This window comes from Staurois parvus, unplaced genomic scaffold (assembly GCF_062004578.1).
Source record: "Staurois parvus isolate SC_StPar_1 unplaced genomic scaffold, SC_StPar_1.0 ptg000612l, whole genome shotgun sequence".
NCBI lineage: Eukaryota > Metazoa > Chordata > Amphibia > Anura > Ranidae > Staurois > Staurois parvus.
Window position 1 is genome coordinate 1,600,181 of NW_028318408.1, and position 19,443 is coordinate 1,619,623.

At 48.3% G+C, this 19,443-nt stretch overlaps 1 protein-coding gene across 1 annotated transcript in view; it reads right to left on the bottom strand.

Moving 5' to 3' along the window:
* Positions 1 to 1,565: 1,565 nt before the first annotated feature.
* The window catches only part of LOC149449578 (uncharacterized), a 36,838-nt gene continuing 18,960 nt past the window's right edge, over positions 1,566 to 19,443 (bottom strand). Inside the window, exons 5-6 of the mRNA XM_089693076.1 lie at positions 15,889 to 16,284; positions 1,566 to 1,996 (exon numbers count right to left, since the gene is read on the bottom strand). Coding sequence (XP_089549202.1) covers positions 1,638 to 1,996; positions 15,889 to 16,284 — 755 coding nt within the window. The 3' untranslated portion in view covers positions 1,566 to 1,637. The remainder of the gene's footprint in view (positions 1,997 to 15,888; positions 16,285 to 19,443) is intronic.

Consider the following 19,443-nt stretch of genomic DNA (forward strand, 5'->3'; position numbering starts at 1 on the left):
GTGTCAGTGGTGATCGGTGGGTGTGATATATCCTGGGGGGAGGGGTGTCAGTGGTGATCAGTGGGTGTGATATATCCCAGGGGGAGGGGTGTTAGTGGTAATCAGTGGGTGTGATATATCCTTGGGGGAAGGGGTGTCAGTGGTGACGGTGGGTGTGATAATCCTGGGGTAGGAGTGTCAGTGGTGATCGGTGGGTGTGATATATCCCGGGGGGAGGGGTGTTAGTGGTAATCGGTAAGTGTGATATATCCCGGGGGAGGGGTGTCAGTGGTGATGGTGGGTGTGATAATCCTGGGGTAGGAGTGTCAGTGGTGATCGGTGGGTGTGATATATCCCGGGGGGAGGGGTGTCAGTGGTGATGGTGGGTGTGCTATATCCTGGGGGGGAGGGGTGTCATTAGTGATCGGTGGGTGTGATATATCCCGGGGGGAGGGGTGTCAGTGGTGATCGGTGGGTGTGATATATCCGGGGGGGAGGGGTGTCAGTGGTGATGGTGGGTGTGATATATCCCGGGGGAACATTGTCAGTGGTGATCGGTGGGTGTGATATATCCTGGGGGAGGGGTGTTAGTGGTGATCGGTGGGTGTCATATATCCTGGGGGGAGGGGTGTTAGTGGTAATCAGTGGGTGTGATATATCCCGGGGGGAGGGGTGTTAGTGGTAATCGGTGGGTGTGATATATCCCGGGGGGAGGGGTGTTAGTGGTAATCGGTGGGTGTGATATATCCCGGGGGGAGGGGTGTCAGTGTCAGTGGTGATCGGTGGGTGTGATATATCCCGGGGGGAAGGGTTGTTAGTGGTAATCAGTGGGTGTGATATATCCCGGGGGGAGGGGTGTCAGTGGTGATCGGTGGGTGTGATATATCCTGGGGGGAGGGGTGTCAGTGGTGACGGTGGGCGGGTGTGATATATCCTGGGGGGAGGGGTGTCAGTGGTGACGGTGGGCGGGTGTGATATATCCTGGGGGGAGGGGTGTCAGTGGTGACGGTGGGTGTGATATATCCTGGGAGGAGTGTCAGTGGTGATCGGTGGGTGTGATATATCCTGGGGGGAGGGGTGTCAGTGGTGATCGGTGGGTGTGATATATCCTTGGGGGAAGGGGTGTCAGTGGCAGGGGCGGATTGACAACTCATGGGGCCCCCGGGCAATAGGGGATCATGGGGCCCCTGTGTCCTTGCCCAAACTCCAAAAACCCTATGAAAAAGGTACCAGGGGCATCTCATGGGGCCCCCTACTGACCCCGGGCCCTCAGGCAGTGCCCGAGTTTCCAAGTGGTCAGTCCACCCCTGGTCAGTGGTGATGGTGGGAGTGATATATTCTGGAGTAGGAGTGTCAGTGGTGATCGGTAGGCGTGATATATCCTGGGGGGAGGGGTGTCAGTAGTGATTGTCGGGTATTATATATCCCGGGGGGAGGGGTGTCAGTAGTGATTGGCGGGTGTTATATATCCCGGGGGAGGGGTGTCAGTAGTGATTGGCGGGTGTTATATATCCCGGGGGGAGGGGTGTCAGTAGTGATTGGTGGGTAATATATATCCTTGGGGGAGGGGTGTCAGTAGTGATTGGCAGGGTGTTATATATCCTGGGGGAGGGGTGTCAGTAGTGATTGGTGGGTGTTATATATCCCGGAGGGAGGGATCAGTAGCAGATAAAACTAAGGTTGGTGGCACAGCATTGGTCATACCAGGTGAAGTTGTTTCCTGGTGAGATGAGGGTACACAAGTTGCTGTTGGGGTCACTAGGCTCCCCGTCCCCCCAGTTCATGTAGTCGGTGGGTTTCCCATCCATCCAGTACAGGTACCCCCACACTTTGTGCCTGCGGAGGCCGATCCATAGTCCGCTCCCCAACGCTCCGGCCTGCTTTATCATGGTGACCACGTGGTTCTGACTGGTGTCATCCCGGATACTGAGCAGGTCGGTGTAGTGTTGGCGGCAGTAGCGTAGGGCGTCCCACCAACTAAGGGGCGTGGTCATCAAGTAGATGTCAGCCAATCCATCTGCAGGAGGAGGACAGACGTGTTAGAGGAGGTCAGGAAGTGGGAATTCACATACATGATAAGCTGCAACTCCAACATGATTTCAGGCCAACCCGGGACAACACGGCCTCGGTGCCCAATGATGATCTTCTTTTTTTGTAATTAACATTTTTATTGAATTTTCAATCGTATAAATATACATGAAACTATGGAAAAAAAAAAAAACAGAAAAAAGAAAGAGGTTCATCGATGATAAAAACATGGAAGGAAACAAAAAAAACATACAATGTCAATGAAACAAAAGTGGAAACATAATGAAATGAGTACATTTTGAGCAGACTGAGCAGACATAGGCATCCCCCGGATTCCATACTGCTTCAAATATGGATCCAGAACTGGCATGGAGAGCGGTTAGGTATTCCATTTGTCTAATGTCTGTAAGAATCCTAAATAATGTCGGCCATGAGGGGGGTGTGGAAGAGAGCCAACACATCGGGATGCTTCTCCTGGCCACCATCAAAACATGAATGGAGAGTTTCCTGGACAATTTGGGAAGGCCTGGGAAGGCCCAAAAGAAAGTAAAGTGGTTCAAAAGGAAGGTCGGTACGTAGTAAAGAATGTAACAGCGACTGTACATCCTCCCAAAAGAGAATGATAGACCTGCATTCCCAAAAAACAGATTCTCTCCCGCATCGCCAGCAGGCAGGAGAAGCACCCAGGGTACGGGCATGAAGTATTTCACTGGTTCTGTACCAAAACATCCTGATTTTATACACATTTTCCTCATAGACTACGCATATGGAAGATCTAGATGCGTTTCCCCATATCTTTTTCCACTGCACCAAATCAATGTCACAGCTGAGAAATTGGGACCATTTGCGCATATAGTGGTGGGTGTCATTGGATATGGGGTAGGCGTCCATAAGGAGCTTATAGGTGGTGGAGATTATGCCCCTTTGATGTGGGCCTTGTATACATAGACGCTCATAAGGAGTAGGCTTTTCAAGGGTCAAGGAGGGTGACAAGGTAGAAAAGAAATGGCGTATCTGCAAATAGACGTAAAAATGCTGGGGAGGAAGATGGGCTTTTTTCTGGATAGCAGGGTTGAAGTGCCCGGGTCACCGGGTGGATCAGATGACATAGTTGGAAGAAGCCCAGGGAAGTATATGGGACATGGCCAGACTGACCGGAAGGATGGGATTTAAAAAGAACATTGGCCAAAGGAGAACAGTCAAAGGCAAGCACAAATTTAACCTTGCATCTCTTCCAAATAGTCTGGGAGAACTGCATTGGTCCAAGCAAGAGATGTCGATACGAAGTGATATCCACTGCCGACGTGGACCAGAGAAAGGAGCATGGGTGAATCGGGGATAGTTGTAGGGATTCAATCTCGGACCGTATATTGGGAGGACATCAAGTGGACCAAGAGAGTTGGAATCTGAGGTGGGTAGCATAATAGTAAGTCATGATATCCGGAGCACCCAGGGCTCCCCTGGAACGCAAGGTGAGAAGTACAGTGCGTGCGATTCTATGTTGTTTATCATGCCAGACAAAGCGGAAAAGGGATTTCTGAATGGATTGTAACTTAGACATAAGGATGGGAACGGGAAGAGTCGCGAATAGATATAAGAGTTTGGGCAGTATGTTCATTTTTATCACATTAATGGGTAGGGTGTCCCAAAATTTTAGAGACCGGGAAATGGCAATGAATAATGGAGGGAAGTTAGCCTCGTATATAGAGTGGTATGAAGTGAGGTTGGTACCCAAGTACTTTATCCATTTGCCGCCCGCCCTTTGGCCGAATAGCGGCCGGCAAATGTCATCAGCGTTCCGGGTGGATGCCATATGGCGTCCTCCCACACATGTGCAGATTGCGCTCCTGCAGAGCCGCGCAGCGGCACGATCTGTCACCGGCCGCATATCTCGGACACGGCCGATGACAGATCTGAGTATCGTCCCCCGTTGCCGGTACCATGTGACCTGCTGTGACCAATCACAGCAGGTCACATGACAGTTGTATACAATGGATGGCTTCATTCATGCCATCCATTGTATACTAGTGTCTAGCTGTGAATGGTCACAGAGATCACATGCACATGTCATGTGATTAGCTGTGGCCAAAATCACAACAAAAGCACAAAAAAAAAAAAAATACTGATCACTTCCCCAAAGTAGTACAATATTACTATGGTAACATTGTATTACTTTGGTAATAGTGAAATATGAAAAAAAAAATCTTAAGAAAAAGAAAAAAAATTTAATAAAAAATAATAATAAAAAAAATATAGATTTTTTTTTTCCTCATACTGTCACCATACTGATCACCGCCATGCCAGTTATATGATGACGCTGTACTGCACTGGTGACAATATGTAAAAAAAAAATAGTGAAACTAATTTTTTTAATTTTTTCATTTTCCGAAAAATTATGACAAAAAAATACAAGTTCAAAAAACTTGCCATGCCTCTTATGAAGTACGTCGGACTGTCTACTCTGCAAAAAGGGGTCATTTGGGGGATATCTGTACTGTCCTGACATTTGGGGGATATCTGTACCGTCCTGACATTTGGGGGATATCTGTACCGTCCTGACATTTGGGGGATACCTGTACTGTCCTGACATTTGGGGGATACCTGTACCGTCCTGACATTTGGGGGATATCTGTACTGTCCTGACATTTGGGGGGATTTGTACCGTCCTGACATTTGGGGGATATCTGTACTGTTCTGACATTTGGGGGATATCTGTACCGTCCTGCCATTTGGGGGGATATCTGTCCTGTCCTGACATTTGGGGGATATCTGTACCGTCCTGACATTTGGGGGATATCTGTACCGTCCTGACATTTGGGGGATATCTGTACCGTCCTGACATTTGGGGGGATATCTGTCCTGTCCTGACATTTGGGGGATATCTGTACCGTCCTGACATTTGGGGGATATCTGTACTGTCCTGACATTTGGGGAATATCTGTACTGTCCTGACATTTGGGGGATATCTGTACCGTCCTGACATTTGGGGGATACCTGTACTGTCCTGACATTTGGGGGATATCTGTACCATCCTGACATTTGGGGGATATCTGTACTGTCCTGACATTTGGGGGATATCTGTACCGTCCTGACATTTGGGGGATATCTGTCCTGTCCTGACATTTGGGGAGATATCTGTACTGTCCTGACATTTGGGGGCTATCTGTACCGTCCTGACATTTGGGGGATATCTGCACTGTCCTGACATTTGGGGGATATCTGTACCGTCCTGACATTTGGGGGATATCTGTACTGTTCTGACATTTGGGGGATATCTGTACCGTCCTGACATTTGGGGGATATCTGTACTGTCCTGACATTTGGGGGATATCTGTACTGTTCTGACATTTGGGGGATATCTGTACCGTCCTGACATTTGGGGGGATATCTGTACTGTTCTGACATTTGGGGGATATCTGTCCTGTCCTGACATTTGGGGGATATCTGTACCGTCCTGACATTTGGGGGATATCTGTACTGTCCTGACAGTTGGGGGATATCTGTACCGTCCTGACATTTGGGGGATATCTGTACTGTCCTGACATTTGGGGGATATCTGTACTGTTCTGACATTTGGGGGATATCTGTCCTGTCCTGACATTTGGGGGATATCTGTACCGTCCTGACATTTGGGGGATATCTGTACCGTCCTGACATTTGGGGGATATCTGTACCGTCCTGACATTTGGGGGATATCTGTACCGTCCTGACATTTGGGGGATATCTGTACTGTCCTGACATTTGGGGGATATCTGTCCTGTCCTGACATTTGGGGGATATCTGTACCGTCCTGACATTTGGGGGATATCTGTACTGTTCTGACATTTGGGGGATATCTGTACCGTCCTGACATTTGGGGGATATCTGTACCGTCCTGACATTTGGGGGATATCTGTACCGTTCTGACATTTGGGGGATATCTGTACCGTCCTGACATTTGGGGGATATCTGTACTGTCCTGACATTTGGGGGATATCTGTACCGTCCTGACATTTGGGGGATATCTGTACTATTCTGACATTCTTGGACCTCAAGAAATTAGATTGGCCGTCAGTACTTCAGGATTGATCAATACTCAGATCTATACCATAGTTTGTGAACTCTATAACTTCCCTACAGATAAATAATACATCCTAATTTGGGTTATTTTCACCAAAGACATGGAGCAGAATACATCTCGGCCTAAATTTATGAAGAACAATTATTTATTTGCAAACTTTTATAACAGAAACAAAGAAAAACATGTTTTTTTCAAAATGTTTGGACTTTTTTGTTAATTTAGCAAAAAATAAAAACCCCAGCGGTGATTAAATACCACCAAAAGAAAGCTCTAGTTGGGTGAAGAAAATGATAAAATTTTAGTTTGGGTACAATGTTGTATGACCGCGCAATTGTCATTCAAAGTGTGAGAGCGCTGAAACCTGAAAACTGGCCTGGGCAGGAAGGGGGAAAATTGCCCGATATTGAATTGGTTAAAGAGTGAGTACACCAACGATATGGGTAAAACGATTGGAGAAAGGACAATACGTCGGGTGGGATATGTAAAGGGAGTGCTTCAGTTTTGGATGCATTGACTTTATATCCCGACGGAGCCCCAAATGATTGTAAAGTGTTATGGAGAACTGATAGGGAAGTAAGAGGGTGCGTTAACGTAAGGAGGATATCGTCTGCAAATAGGGACAATTTGTATTCATGCCCATGAGAATCTATCCCACATATATCAGGGTTGGACCGAATGGCGATAGCCAGCGGTTCCAGACAAAGAATAAACAGTAAGGGGGAAAGTGGGCAACCCTGCTGTGTAGCGTTTGACATTTGAAAGGAGGGTGAGAGGAACGATGCTAATCTGACCTGTGAAGAAGGTGAAGAATAAAGAACCTTCAAGGCAGCCACAAAGGGACTCCGGAAGCCAAACTCCTCCAAGACCATAAACATATAGGGCCAGCTAAGGCGATCAAAAGCTTTCTGAACGTCTAAGATCAGTGATATAGCAGGAGTCAAGGATCGGTTAACCAAATCAAGTCAATGGACCTCCTGGTGTTGTCCGCGGCATGTCTAGCCGGCCCACAAAGCCCACCTGATCCCTATATATGAGCTTGGAGATGAATCTGGTCAACCTGTTGGCCAAGATCTTAATAAATATTTTATAGTCGGAATTTAATAGAGCGATGGGGCGGTAGTTAGCCGGGGCAGAAAGGTCTTTATCAGGCTTGGAATTACAGAGATATATGCCCGGGAAAATTCTGCCTGGGGGGCGACGCCCTTTAAAAGATCTTGAAATAGGGAGAGAAGATGAGGAGCCAAAATGCCTATAAAGGTTTTATAATAGGATTAGGGTAGTCCGTCAGGTCCCGGAGATTTGTGGGATGGGAGTTGTTTGATTGTCTCAAATAATTCCTCAGATGAAATGTCTGCATTAAGGGCCGAGAGGTCAGTGGGTGATAACGTTGGGAGGGATAGAGAGTCAAAAAAGGCATCAAAAGACGCCTTTTGCAGGGGGGGGGGTGAAGATCTGGGGTCAAGCAGTTGTAAAGGTTCTTATACCATGTTCCAAATTATTCTGCAAATTCTATTTAGGTGTCACAAAGATTAAATATTTTGTGTTTCAGTGTAACTCATGGATGGCATTGTGTGTCAGGGCTCTTTTGATCACTGAAAACAATCTGGGACACCTGTGATAATTAAATTGGCCGTTGAGCCCAATTTAAGGAAAAACTCCTAAAGGAGGGAGTTCCACATTATTAAGCAGAGCGCCATTTCCAAGCAATATGGGGAAGAAAAAGGATCTCTCTGCTGCTGAAAAGAGTGAAATAGTTCGATGCCTTGGACGAGGGATGAAAACATTCGATATTTCAGGAAAACGTAAGCGTGATCATCGCACTATGAAGAGATTTGTGGCTGATTCGGAGCACAGACGGGTTGGTGCAGATAAAGGCACATTGAGGAAGATTTCTGCCAGATCCAGGCATCGGATCAAGAGAGCAGCTGCTAAAATCCCATTACAGAGCAGCAAACAGATATTTGAAGCTGCTGGTGCCTCTGGAGTCCCACGGACATCAAGGTGTAGAGTCCTCCAGAGTCCTGCAACTGTGCAGAAATGTTCTATTCGTCCACCACTAACCAATGCTCACAAGCAGAAACGGCTGCATTGGGCAGAAAAATACATGAAGACTCATTTTCAAACAGTCCTGTTCACTGATGAGTGCCGTGCAACCCTGGATGGTCCAGATGGATGGAGTTATGGATGGTTGGTGGACGGCCACCCTGTTCCAACAAGGCTGCGACGTCAGCAAGGGGGTGGTGGAGTCATGTTTTGGGCCAGAATCATGGAAACAGAGCTGGTCGGCCCCTTTAGAGCCCCCGAAGGTGTAAAGATGACCTCTGCAAAGTATGTGGAGTTTCTGACTGACCACTTTCTTCCCTGGTACAGAAGGAAGAACTATGCTTTCCGTAATAAAATCATCTTCATGCATGACAATGCACCATCTCATGCTGCAAAGAATACCTCTGCATCAATGGCTGCTATGGGGATAAAAGGAGAGAAAGTCATGGTGTGGCCTCCATCCTTCCCTGACCTCAATCCTATTGAGAACCTTTGGAGCATCCTCAAGCAAAAGATCTATGAGGGTGGGAGGCAGTTTACATCCAAACAGCAGCTCTGGGAGGCTATTCTGACATCTTGCAAACAAATTCCAGCAGAAACTGTCCAAAAACTCCCAAGTTCAATGGATGCCAGACTTGTGATCTGCTATCAGATAAGGGCTCCTATGTTACAATGTAACGTGACCGCTTCAAATGTTTACAAAGTTACAATGTTGGGAAAAGTTTGATTGAAATAGCTTTTGATTTCAGTAAATTTGCTGCAAACACAACAAATGACAATTCTCAGTTCTTTACAACCTAGAAAGTGTTTGGAAACTTCCTGTGCGGAATAATCCGGAACACAAATCCTGTTATCATTAGGAGGTTTGTTCAATAAAATGTGAATTGTACTCTTATAGTTGTAACCTGAGAATTCTGCCGACTGATATTTACATCAATTATTGAGGTAAATGAGAAAAATATCATTTGCAGAATCATTTGGAACACGGTGTATAGTATGTTCCAGAGATTGAGGCCATTACGTGAGGGTCGTAGGTAGGGTCACCATCCGGTTGGAGTAGGTGATCAGGTATCATTAAGGGAGATTGTGTTTTGAGCCGATTTACAAGCATGCGTTGTGGTTTATTAGAGAATTCATACATTTTTTGTTTGACCCAAAGAAGGGACTGTGAAGATTTACGCAAATCGAGGGCTTTTACCTGATCACAGAGAGAAATTACCCTACGAAGCCCAGCAATAGACGGCTTTGCAAGTAAACAACTTTCAGCCAAAGATAGTTGGCGAAGAAGGGAAGCCCTGGCAGCATTAGAGGACTTTTTTAAACGGGAGCCCATAGAGATGCAGAGTCTCCGAAAGACAGCCTTATGAGCCTCCCATAGGGTCGAGGAAGAAATCACTGAGCCCACGTTATGATGAAAGTACACGTCTAGTCCTTGAGAAAGTTCATCGCGGAGATGGGTCGTAGTGAGGAACGTCTAGTCCTTGAGAAAGTTCATCGCGGAGATGGGTCGTAGTGAGGAAAGTCTCATTGAGGCGCCAGTGACCGGCCGTCTGTAGGGAGTCAGGGAAGAGAAGATTCAAAGTCAGAGAAGCATGGCCAGACCACGTGATAGGATTGATTTCAGAGGAGACCAAAAGAGGGAGTAAAGGAGCAGAGACAAAAAAGTGGTCTAAGCGAGAATAACTGCGATGAGGAGAAGAATACAAAGTAAATTGTTTGTGTAAGGGATGTTTGACCCGCCAAGCATCAAAGAGATGATGTTCCTTGATCAGCTTACGAAAAGATCTTGAGGAGGAACATTGCCGCTTCGAGGGCGTGGATTCAAAAAGGTTCTTCCTATCTTTATGGGGGGACATAGTTAAACTAAATTTGCCACCAATGATCATGTGTGGAGTAGAAAGGGAATCTAATCTGGCGAGTGTTTGGGAAAGGAACTGCAATTGACCCATGTTCGGGGCATACAAATTTAACAAAATAGGAGGAAAACCTCCAAACATACATTCCAAAAGAATAAAACGACCCCGTGGGTCGACTCTGGAGGAAACAACCCAAAGGGAGCAGTGTGTTCATATCAAAATCGCTACCCTGGCCTTCCCAGTGGGATCAATAGCCGAGTAGGATTGGGAGAAAAACCGTGAAGCAAAACGAAAAGAGCCATTCGATTTAAAATGGGTCTCCTTTTAAAAAAAAGGGGGGGAGGGGAGGGGAGGAGGAGGAGAGGGGAGGAAAGGGAAGGAGGAGGAGAGGGAAGGGGGGAAGGAGGGGAGAGAGGGGAGGAAAGGGGGGTAAGGGACAACCCTGAAGTATCCACAGGAGAACCCCCCAGAAGAGCATCAGGTAGGCTCTTCGCTGGAACGAGGAGGATGAGGGCGTTGTGGGGTACGTGAAAGACGATTTCGGCCTCCACGAACTGGTGTCCAAATCTTGTTGGGGCTAACGAAAGGACAAGATGGAGTAGGTGGTAATGAGGAGGTGTTGTCCGATTAAGGAGGTAGTCCCAATTGCTTCAGAAAGGAGAGGAGAGGGGAGGAAAGGGGGGAGGAGGAGAGGGAAGGAGGGGAAAGGGGGGAGGGGAGAGAAGGGAGGGAAGGGGGGGGTAAGGGACAACCCTGAAGTATCCACAGGAGAACACCCCAGAAGAGCATCAGGTAGGCTTATCGCTGGAACGAGGAGGACAAGGACATAGTGGGGAACATGAAAGACGCTTCCAGCCTCCACGAACTGGTGTCCAAGTCTTGTTGGGGGTAACAAAAGGACGAGATGGAGTAGGCGGTAATGAGGAGGCGTCTTCCGATAAAGGAGGTAGTCCCAATTGCTTCAGAAAGGAGTCTGCCTCTAAAAGATTGCATAGGATAACTTTGGAATTGTCTTTGAAAGGAAAACCCCAGCTATAAGGGACACGGTGATGTTGAAGATGTGTGGTGATTGGCTTCAGCGCCTGCTGTTTGGCCAGAGTAATCGGAGAGAGATCACAAAAGAGCTGGAGCCTGTTCCCTTTAACCACTTGCCGACCAGCCACTGTAGAAATACGGTGGCAGGGCGGCACGGCTGCACAAAACCACGTTTTAAAACGTGATTTTGCAAAACAGGTAGGGGGCACATGCGAGGCGCACCACCGCCCTACCTGTCCTGCCGATCCTGACCGCGGGTGTCAGTCGCCGGGTCACGGCCGGTGATTAGCGGCAATCACTGACAGAGAGCAGGGCTGCAGTAGCTGTGCTTTCTGTCAGTTCCCTGTCAGCTCCTGACATGCTGAGCCAGAGAGAAGAGTTTATCTCTCTGGATCAGCGTGTTCCCGTGCAGTACACACCCCCGCCCCCTAGTAAAACACTCCCCTCACACAGTTAACCCTTTCAGTGAATAAAAAATTGAACCCCTTCCTCCCCAGTGCCATTAGTACAGTGTCAGTGTTTTTTTTTTGGACTGATCACTGTATTGGTGTCACTGGGGATGTCAGTGATCTAGAGTCCAGTGGCAGCGTGCTTTACACCACGGCATCCGACACTTTGCATTGCACTTGGTGATGGAAGGCTTGGATGCAGCTGCTCGGCCATGGAAACCCATTCTATGAAGCTCTCTACGCACTGTTGTTGGGCCCATCTGAAGGCCACACCAAGTTTGGAGGTCTTTAGCTATTGACTCTGCAGACAGTTGGCGACTTCTGCGCACCGTGCGCTTCAGCATGCGCTGACCCCGCCCTGTCATGTGACGTGGCCTACCACTTGGTGGCTGAGTGGCTGTTGTTCCCAGTTGCTTCCACTTTGTTATAATACCACTAACAGTGGAGCGTGGAATATTTAGTAGCCAGGAAATGTCATGGATGGACTTATTGCCCAGGTGGCCACCTATCACGGGACCACGCTTGGAGTCACTGAGCTCCTGAGAGTGACCCATTCTTTCACCAACGTTTATAGAAGCCGTCTGCATGCCTAGGGGCTTGATTGTATACACCTGTGTCCATGGAGGGGATTGGAACACCTGAATCACATGATTGGGAGGGGATTGGAACACCTGAATCACATGACTGGGAGGGGATTGGAACACCTGAATCACATGATATGGAGGGGATTGGAACATCTGAATCACATGATTGGGAGGGGATTGGAACACCTGAATCACATGATTGGAGGGGATTGGAACACCTGAATCACATGATATGGAGGGGATTGGAACACCTGAATCACATGATTGGGAGGGGATTGGAACACCTGAATCACATGATTGGAGGGGATTGGAATACCTGAATCACATGATTGGGAGGGGATTGGAACACCTGAATCACATAATTGGGAGGGGATTGGAACACTTGAATCACATGATATTCTTTTTATTCTCTTCTGTTCATTTTAAAATTCAAATGTCAGAAAGCAGCTGTATTCTATTTATTCTATTTTATTTGATTATTTTCTATTCTATTCCTTTATTTTCTGTTCTGTTTTATGCAATTATTTTATTATCTATACTATTCTGTTCTGTTTTACTCTATTCTATTCTTTTTTATTCTAATCTTTTATTTTCTATTCTATTTTTTTTATTTTCTATTCATTTGAATGTCAGAAGATGGCTATATTTAATTTTATTCTATTATTTTATTTTTTAAACTATTCCATTCTGTTTTACTCTTTTCTATTTTATTCTAGTCTTTCAATTGAATCTTTATTTTCTATTCTATTCCTTTGTTTTATTCTATTCTTTGATTTTCAATACTATACCATTCTGTTTTACTCCAATCTAATCCATTATTTTTTATTCTATTTTATTCTATTCAGTGTGTAATGTACAGAGTGCAGGGTCCATAGTGTGTAATGTACAGAGTGCAGGGTCCATAGTGTGTAATGTACAGAGTGCAGGGTCCATAGTGTGTAATGTACAGAGTGCAGGGTCCATAGTGTGTAATGTACAGAGTGCAGGGTCCATAGTGTGCAATGTACAGAGTGCAGGGTCCGTAGTGTGCAATGTACAGAGTGCAGGGTCCGTAGTGTGCAATGTACAGAGTGCAGGGTCCATAGTGTGCAATGTACAGAGTGCAGGGTCCATAGTGTGCGATGTACAGAGTGCAGGGTCCGTAGTGTGCAATGTACAGAGTGCAGGGTCCATAGTGTGCAATGTACAGAGTGCAGGGTCCATAGTGTGCAATGTACAGAGTGCAGGGTCCGTAGTGTGCAATGTACAGAGGTGCAGGGTCCATAGTGTGTAATGTACAGAGTGCAGGGTCCATAGTGTGTAATGTACAGAGTGCAGGGTCCATAGTGTATAATGTACAGAGTGCAGGGTCCATAGTGTGTAATGTACAGAGTGCAGGGTCCATAGTGTATAATGTACAGAGTGCAGGGTCCATAGTGTGCAATGTACAGAGTGCAGGGTCCATAGTGTGTAATGTACAGAGTGCAGGGTCCATAGTGTATAATGTACAGAGTGCAGGGTCCATAGTGTGTAATATACAGAGTGCAGGGTCCATAGTGTGTAATGTACAGAGTGCAGGGTCCATAGTGTGTAATGTACAGAGTGCAGGGTCCATAGTGTGTAATGTACAGAGTGCAGGGTCCAGGAGTGTGTAATGTACAGAGTGCAGGGTCCATAGTGTGTAATGTACAGAGTGCAGGGTCCGTAGTGTGCAATGTACAGAGTGCAGGGTCCATAGTGTGCAATGTACAGAGTGCAGGGTCCATAGTGTGTAATGTACAGAGTGCAGGGTCCATAGTGTGTAATGTACAGAGTGCAGGGTCCATAGTGTGTAATGTACAGAGTGCAGGGTCCATAGTGTGTAATGTACAGAGTGCAGGGTCCATAGTGTGTAATGTACAGAGTGCAGGGTCCATAGTGTGTAATGTACAGAGTGCAGGGTCCGTAGTGTGTAATGTACAGAGTGCAGGGTCCGTAGTGTGTAATGTACAGAGTGCAGGGTCCATAGTGTGCAATGTGCAGAGTGCAGGGTCCATAGTGTGTAATGTACAGAGTGCAGGGTCCATAGTGTGTAATGTACAGAGTGCAGGGTCCATAGCGTGCAATGTACAGAGTGCAGGGTCCATAGTGTGCAATGTACAGAGTGCAGGGTCCGTAGTGTGCAATGTACAGAGTGCAGGGTCCATAGTGCGCAATGTACAGAGTGCAGGGTCCATAGTGTGCAATGTACAGAATGCAGGGTCCATAGTGTGTAATGTACAGAGTGCAGGGTCCATAGTGTGCAATGTACAGAGTGCAGGGTCCGTAGTGTGTAATGTACAGAGTGCAGGGTCCATAGTGTGCAATGTACAGAGTGCAGGGTCCATAGTGTGCAATGTACAGAGTGCAGGGTCCGTAGTGTATAATGTACAGAGTGCAGGGTCCATAGTGTGCAATGTACAGAGTGCAGGGTCCGTAGTGTGTAATGTACAGAGTGCAGGGTCCATAGTGTATAATGTACAGAGTGCAGGGTCCATAGTGTGCAATGTACAGAATGCAGGGTCCGTAGTGTGCAATGTACAGAGTGCAGGGTCCATAGTGTGTAATGTACAGAGTGCAGGGTCCGTAGTGCGCAATGTACAGAGTGCAGGGTCCATAGTGCGCAATGTACAGAGTGCAGGGTCCATAGTGTGCAATGTACAGAGTGCAGGGTCCATAGTGCGCAATGTACAGAGTGCAGGGTCCATAGTGTGTAATGTACAGAGTGCAGGGTCCGTAGTGCGCAATGTACAGAGTGCAGGGTCCGTAGTGTGCAATGTACAGAGTGCAGGGTCCATAGTGCGCAATGTACAGAGTGCAGGGTCCATAGTGTGCAATGTACAGAGTGCAGGGTCCATAGTGTGTAATGTACAGAGTGCAGGGTCCATAGTGTGCAATGTACAGAATGCAGGGTCCATAGTGTGTAATGTACAGAGTGCAGGGTCCATAGTGTGTAATGTACAGAGTGCAGGGTCCATAGTGTGTAATGTACAGAGTGCAGGGTCCATAGTGTGTAATGTACAGAATGGAGGGTCCATAGTGTATAATGTACCCAGCCCCATTAATTTGGTTAACAAGGGGGCGGGGACAGCAGTTGAGATTGTTGTGTAAATAGGGTGACAAGGCCTTATATGGGCAATGACCTCACGGGGTATACCCAGCTCTTTGGTTACACTTAGTGGAGGGGACCAGAGCTGTCATTCCTGGCCGGTGTAGTAATGGGTTCGGATGTTTTTATCTTTCTGTGAGTAGAGGGTGTCGCTCACCTTGACTGGTTGCGATGGGCATCGCCGGATGACTTACCTTCAGTTACATTCACGATGAATTCACATTGTGCGACTTTTATATTTTATTTATTTATTAATACCGGAAATGTCAGACAGTGCGGTGTGTGTAATTACTATGTGCGGTACATGGTTCCGTAATTCATTGAGGTACATAGTACGCCATCACATGGGGGGCTGTTATCAGGGGATTCCCTTTATTTTTAATGGGGCTTTTATATTCCAATAACCCCCCCCCACCCACAGACCACCCGCCATCACCAGGCCACAGTTGTGGGTAAGTGGCCCTTGTTCTCATTAACATGGCTACAATGTGATTTGCTGGGGGATCCCCCATTCTAAGGACATGTGGCCTGGCAAGGTTCAGGAAGGACACTTTCTCATCCTCCCCTTTATTGGCCAGCCAGTCTGCCTGCTCAGATAAGGGTCTCGTAAGGACTTCATGGGAGTATACTTTTTTCTTTTTTGCGTGGGGCATCCCATAAAATCCACATCAGACTGGGAGGATCTGGTATTTAATATAAGTTCAATGCAACATTTTGTTTTTCTTGTTTTCTTTGTATCCCTTCCTACCTTGGCAGTTCTCGGTTGTCAGACTGGTGACAGCAGTGGTGGTGGTGGGAGTGGTCTTCTCAGGTAGACTGGTGGTGGAAGTGGTTGTCATACGTAGATTTGTGGTGGAGGTGGTTGATGTATGTAGACTGGTGGTGGAGGTGGTTGACGAGTGTACACTGGTGGTGGGAATGGTAGATGTATGTGGACTGGTGGTGGGAATGGTAGATGTAAGTGGACTGGTGGTGGGAATGGTAGATGTAAGTGGACTTGTGGTGGGAGTGGTAGATGAATCTGGACTGGTGATGGGAGCGGTCTTCTCATCTAGCGGGCCCTGGCAGTCACAGCTCAAACCACTGCCATAGAAGTTGAAGGAGCTGGAGATGTTCCCAGCATGGGACAATGAAATTGTGACACCTGCAGAGAACGGAAAATTACAGATTAATGGAACATCTCATCCATTTCTAGAATAATTCCTCCTGGGTTAGGGCTGCACCAGATGTGCTCCTATCAGTACTGTAGTCTGCTGTTAGAAACCACGTGGCCCCATACAGCCAACCTGGTAGGGCCCCCCTCCCCCCGAAAAAAAAGAGTTTACTATGCTACAGTTAACACAGCGAGTGACTGGTACCAATCACTCATTGTGTTCATTCAGGAATGAAAGGGGCTAGTAAAAGTGACCCTTCCCCCACTCTCCATCCTGAAGGATCCTATCCTAAGAAGAGAAGGGAAGCTGGATGAACTGCTGGAGTGGAGGCACACAGGGGGGGGGGGCCTGGGTAGCAGGGGGGCAATTACTGGAACAAATCCCCTGTCTGAAACCAGGGGGAGGGAGAGCTGATGAAGTCCACTTTCAGCTGCTGCAGAGAGAGCCATACAGGGGATTGGTTCCAGTAACTGCCCCCCCACCCCACGCTGATCACCCTCCCTGCCCACATTTGAGTCACTCAGCTGGCTTGGGCCCCGTACAGTAGGACCAGTGGTACCCCAGTATCCACAGCCCTGACTGTAGAGGTATCAGCCAAATCATAATGTGCAACTTGAACTCTACCTTGTGAATACAAGAGAAGTAAAAATGCTGATAAAAAGGTAAGTGTCAGGAAAGGACTCACTGCTGGCTGCAGTACCGGGACATACCAGCAGGTGTCTTTTCAGCAGCCAGGATCTCACTCTTGCAATCAAGTCATCACCTGAGGCTGATTGCAGGAGGTGTATTTAAACAGCAACCAGGCTGGCAATCAGTGCCTTGGTGTTTTCCTTGAGCCTCTGCTACCTGCGCTGTGTCCCGTCCCGTCTTTCCCTGCATCCCATGGTTGATCTCCCATGTATGACCCCGGCTGGCCTGACTGTTCTTGTTGCTGTTCGAGTTTGTATTGGGTGAAGGGTTTGTTATCGAGTTGTTGTTGTTCCACTGTGTGTTGTTTACTGGTGTCTCACAAATAAATTATATTTATTCCTTCACTCCTGAAGCCTTCGATTCCCTGTGTCGGTCCACACACCTCTGGTCATACCCGGAGCCCTGACATTACACCAAGGCCAGTCCTGACCAGAAGTGGCTGCAGGGAAGCCATCTTGGCTTGTTGTTGTGAAGGATGCATCCTGAGGAGGTTGTGTACTTGTCTCTGCTAGCGATAGAAGACAGAGAATATGGCTATCAGATTCTGAAGGAGTATACCCGGGATCAGCTGCTAGAGTGCATACGGGTCGCTCATTCCCTAGTAGATCAGGGCACAGAGTTTTCTGAGGTGCAGCCATTGATCCAGGCTTGTGCTGAGTTGGCTCGGTCCTGTACCCCTGAAAGCAGGGATGACTTTTCTCCACCATTCAGTACGGATCAAGTAGATTCACTGGTATGGTTGTTGGAGGATGATCCGTATGGCTTCCATGAGCATTATTCAGCATGTTCACCACATGTGCTTGTGGAGTGTATAAACGCAGTGCAGTCTTTGGTCAGACAGGCTTTGTGTAAGCTGAGCTTTGTTCAACCCATACTGCAGTCCTGGTCAGACTTGTTACATCCAACCTCAGTCAGCTTGCAACAACCCCGTCCTGCTTCTAATCATTCATCTTCTCAGAGCTCTCTGCCTCCATTCCCCACAGCACCCCCAGTTACGGCCCAGTATACCCTCCATTCCCCACAGCACCCCCAGTTCCTGCCCAATATACCCTCCATTCCCCACAGCACCCCCAGTTACGGCCCAGTATACCCTCCATTCCCCACAGCACCCCCAGTTCCTGCCCAATATACCCTCCATTCCCCACAGCACCCCCAGTTCCTGCCCAATATACCCTCCATTCCCCACAGCACCCCCAGTTCCAGCCCAATATACCCTGCTATCAACCACATATCAGTCCCCTGTTCCCACTCGCTGCACCTATCCTGCCTTTAACCCCGTCAAGAAGTCCTCTGTAGCATCTGCTTCCTCCTCTATTCCATCCTCCAGCTCTTCTTTGTCCTCAGCTGCTTCCTCCATTTACAGACCTGCATTCACTTGCAGTGCTTCAGTAACTAAACCCAAGAAGAAGCGAAAATTCTTTCCAAGCAGTACCATCCTGCCAGTATCCAAATCAGCCAACCTGCTGTCTGAGAACCCACCTTCTGTTATCCAGCCTGATGCCCCAATGCCTGCTATCCCGCCTGATGACTCGCTGCCCATTATCCAGCCGGATGACCCGATGCCCTCTCTCCAGCCGGATGACTCGATGCTTGTCGCCCAGCTTGATGTCCCAGTGCCCGCTGTCGAGCCTGATGACCTGGTGCCCGCTGTCGAGCCTGATGACCCGGTGCCCGCTGTCGAGCCTAATGACCCGGTGCTCGCTGTCTCGGTGCCCGCTATCCTGCCTGATGACCCAGTGCACATTATTCAGTCTGAGGAACTGATTCCTGCCATCCGGCCTGATGCCCCGATGTCTGCTCTCTAGCCTGATGCCCTGATGCCTGCTCTCCAGCCGGATGCCCCGATGCCCACTCTTCAGCCGGATGCCCAGATACCCACTCTCCAGCCGTATGCCCCGATGCTTGTCGCCCAGCTTGATGTTCTGGTGCCCGCTATCCAGCTTGATGTTCTGGTGCCCGCTATCCAGCTTGATGACCCGGTGCCCACTGTCGAGCCTGATGACCCGGTGCCCGCTATCCAGCCTGATGACCCAGTGCACGTTATTCAACCTGATGCCCCGATGCCTGCTCTCCAGCCGGATGCCCCGATGCCCACTCTTCAGCCGGATGCCCAGATGCCCGCTCTCCAGCCGTATGCCCCGATGCTTGTCGCCCAGCTTGATGTTCTGGTGCCCGCTATCCAGCTTGATGTTCTGGTGCCCGCTATCCAGCTTGATGACCCGGTGCCCACTGTCGAGCCTGATGACCCGGTGCCCGCTATCCAGCCTGATGACCCAGTGCACGTTATTCAGCCTGATGCCCCGATGCCTGCTCTCCAGCTTGATGCCCCGATGCCGGCTCTCCAGCCCAATGCCCGCTTTCCAGTTGGATGACCCGATGCTTGTCGCCCAGCCGGATGACCCGATGCTTGTCGCCCAGCTGGATGACCTGATGCCTGCTATCCAGCTTGATGTCCCGGT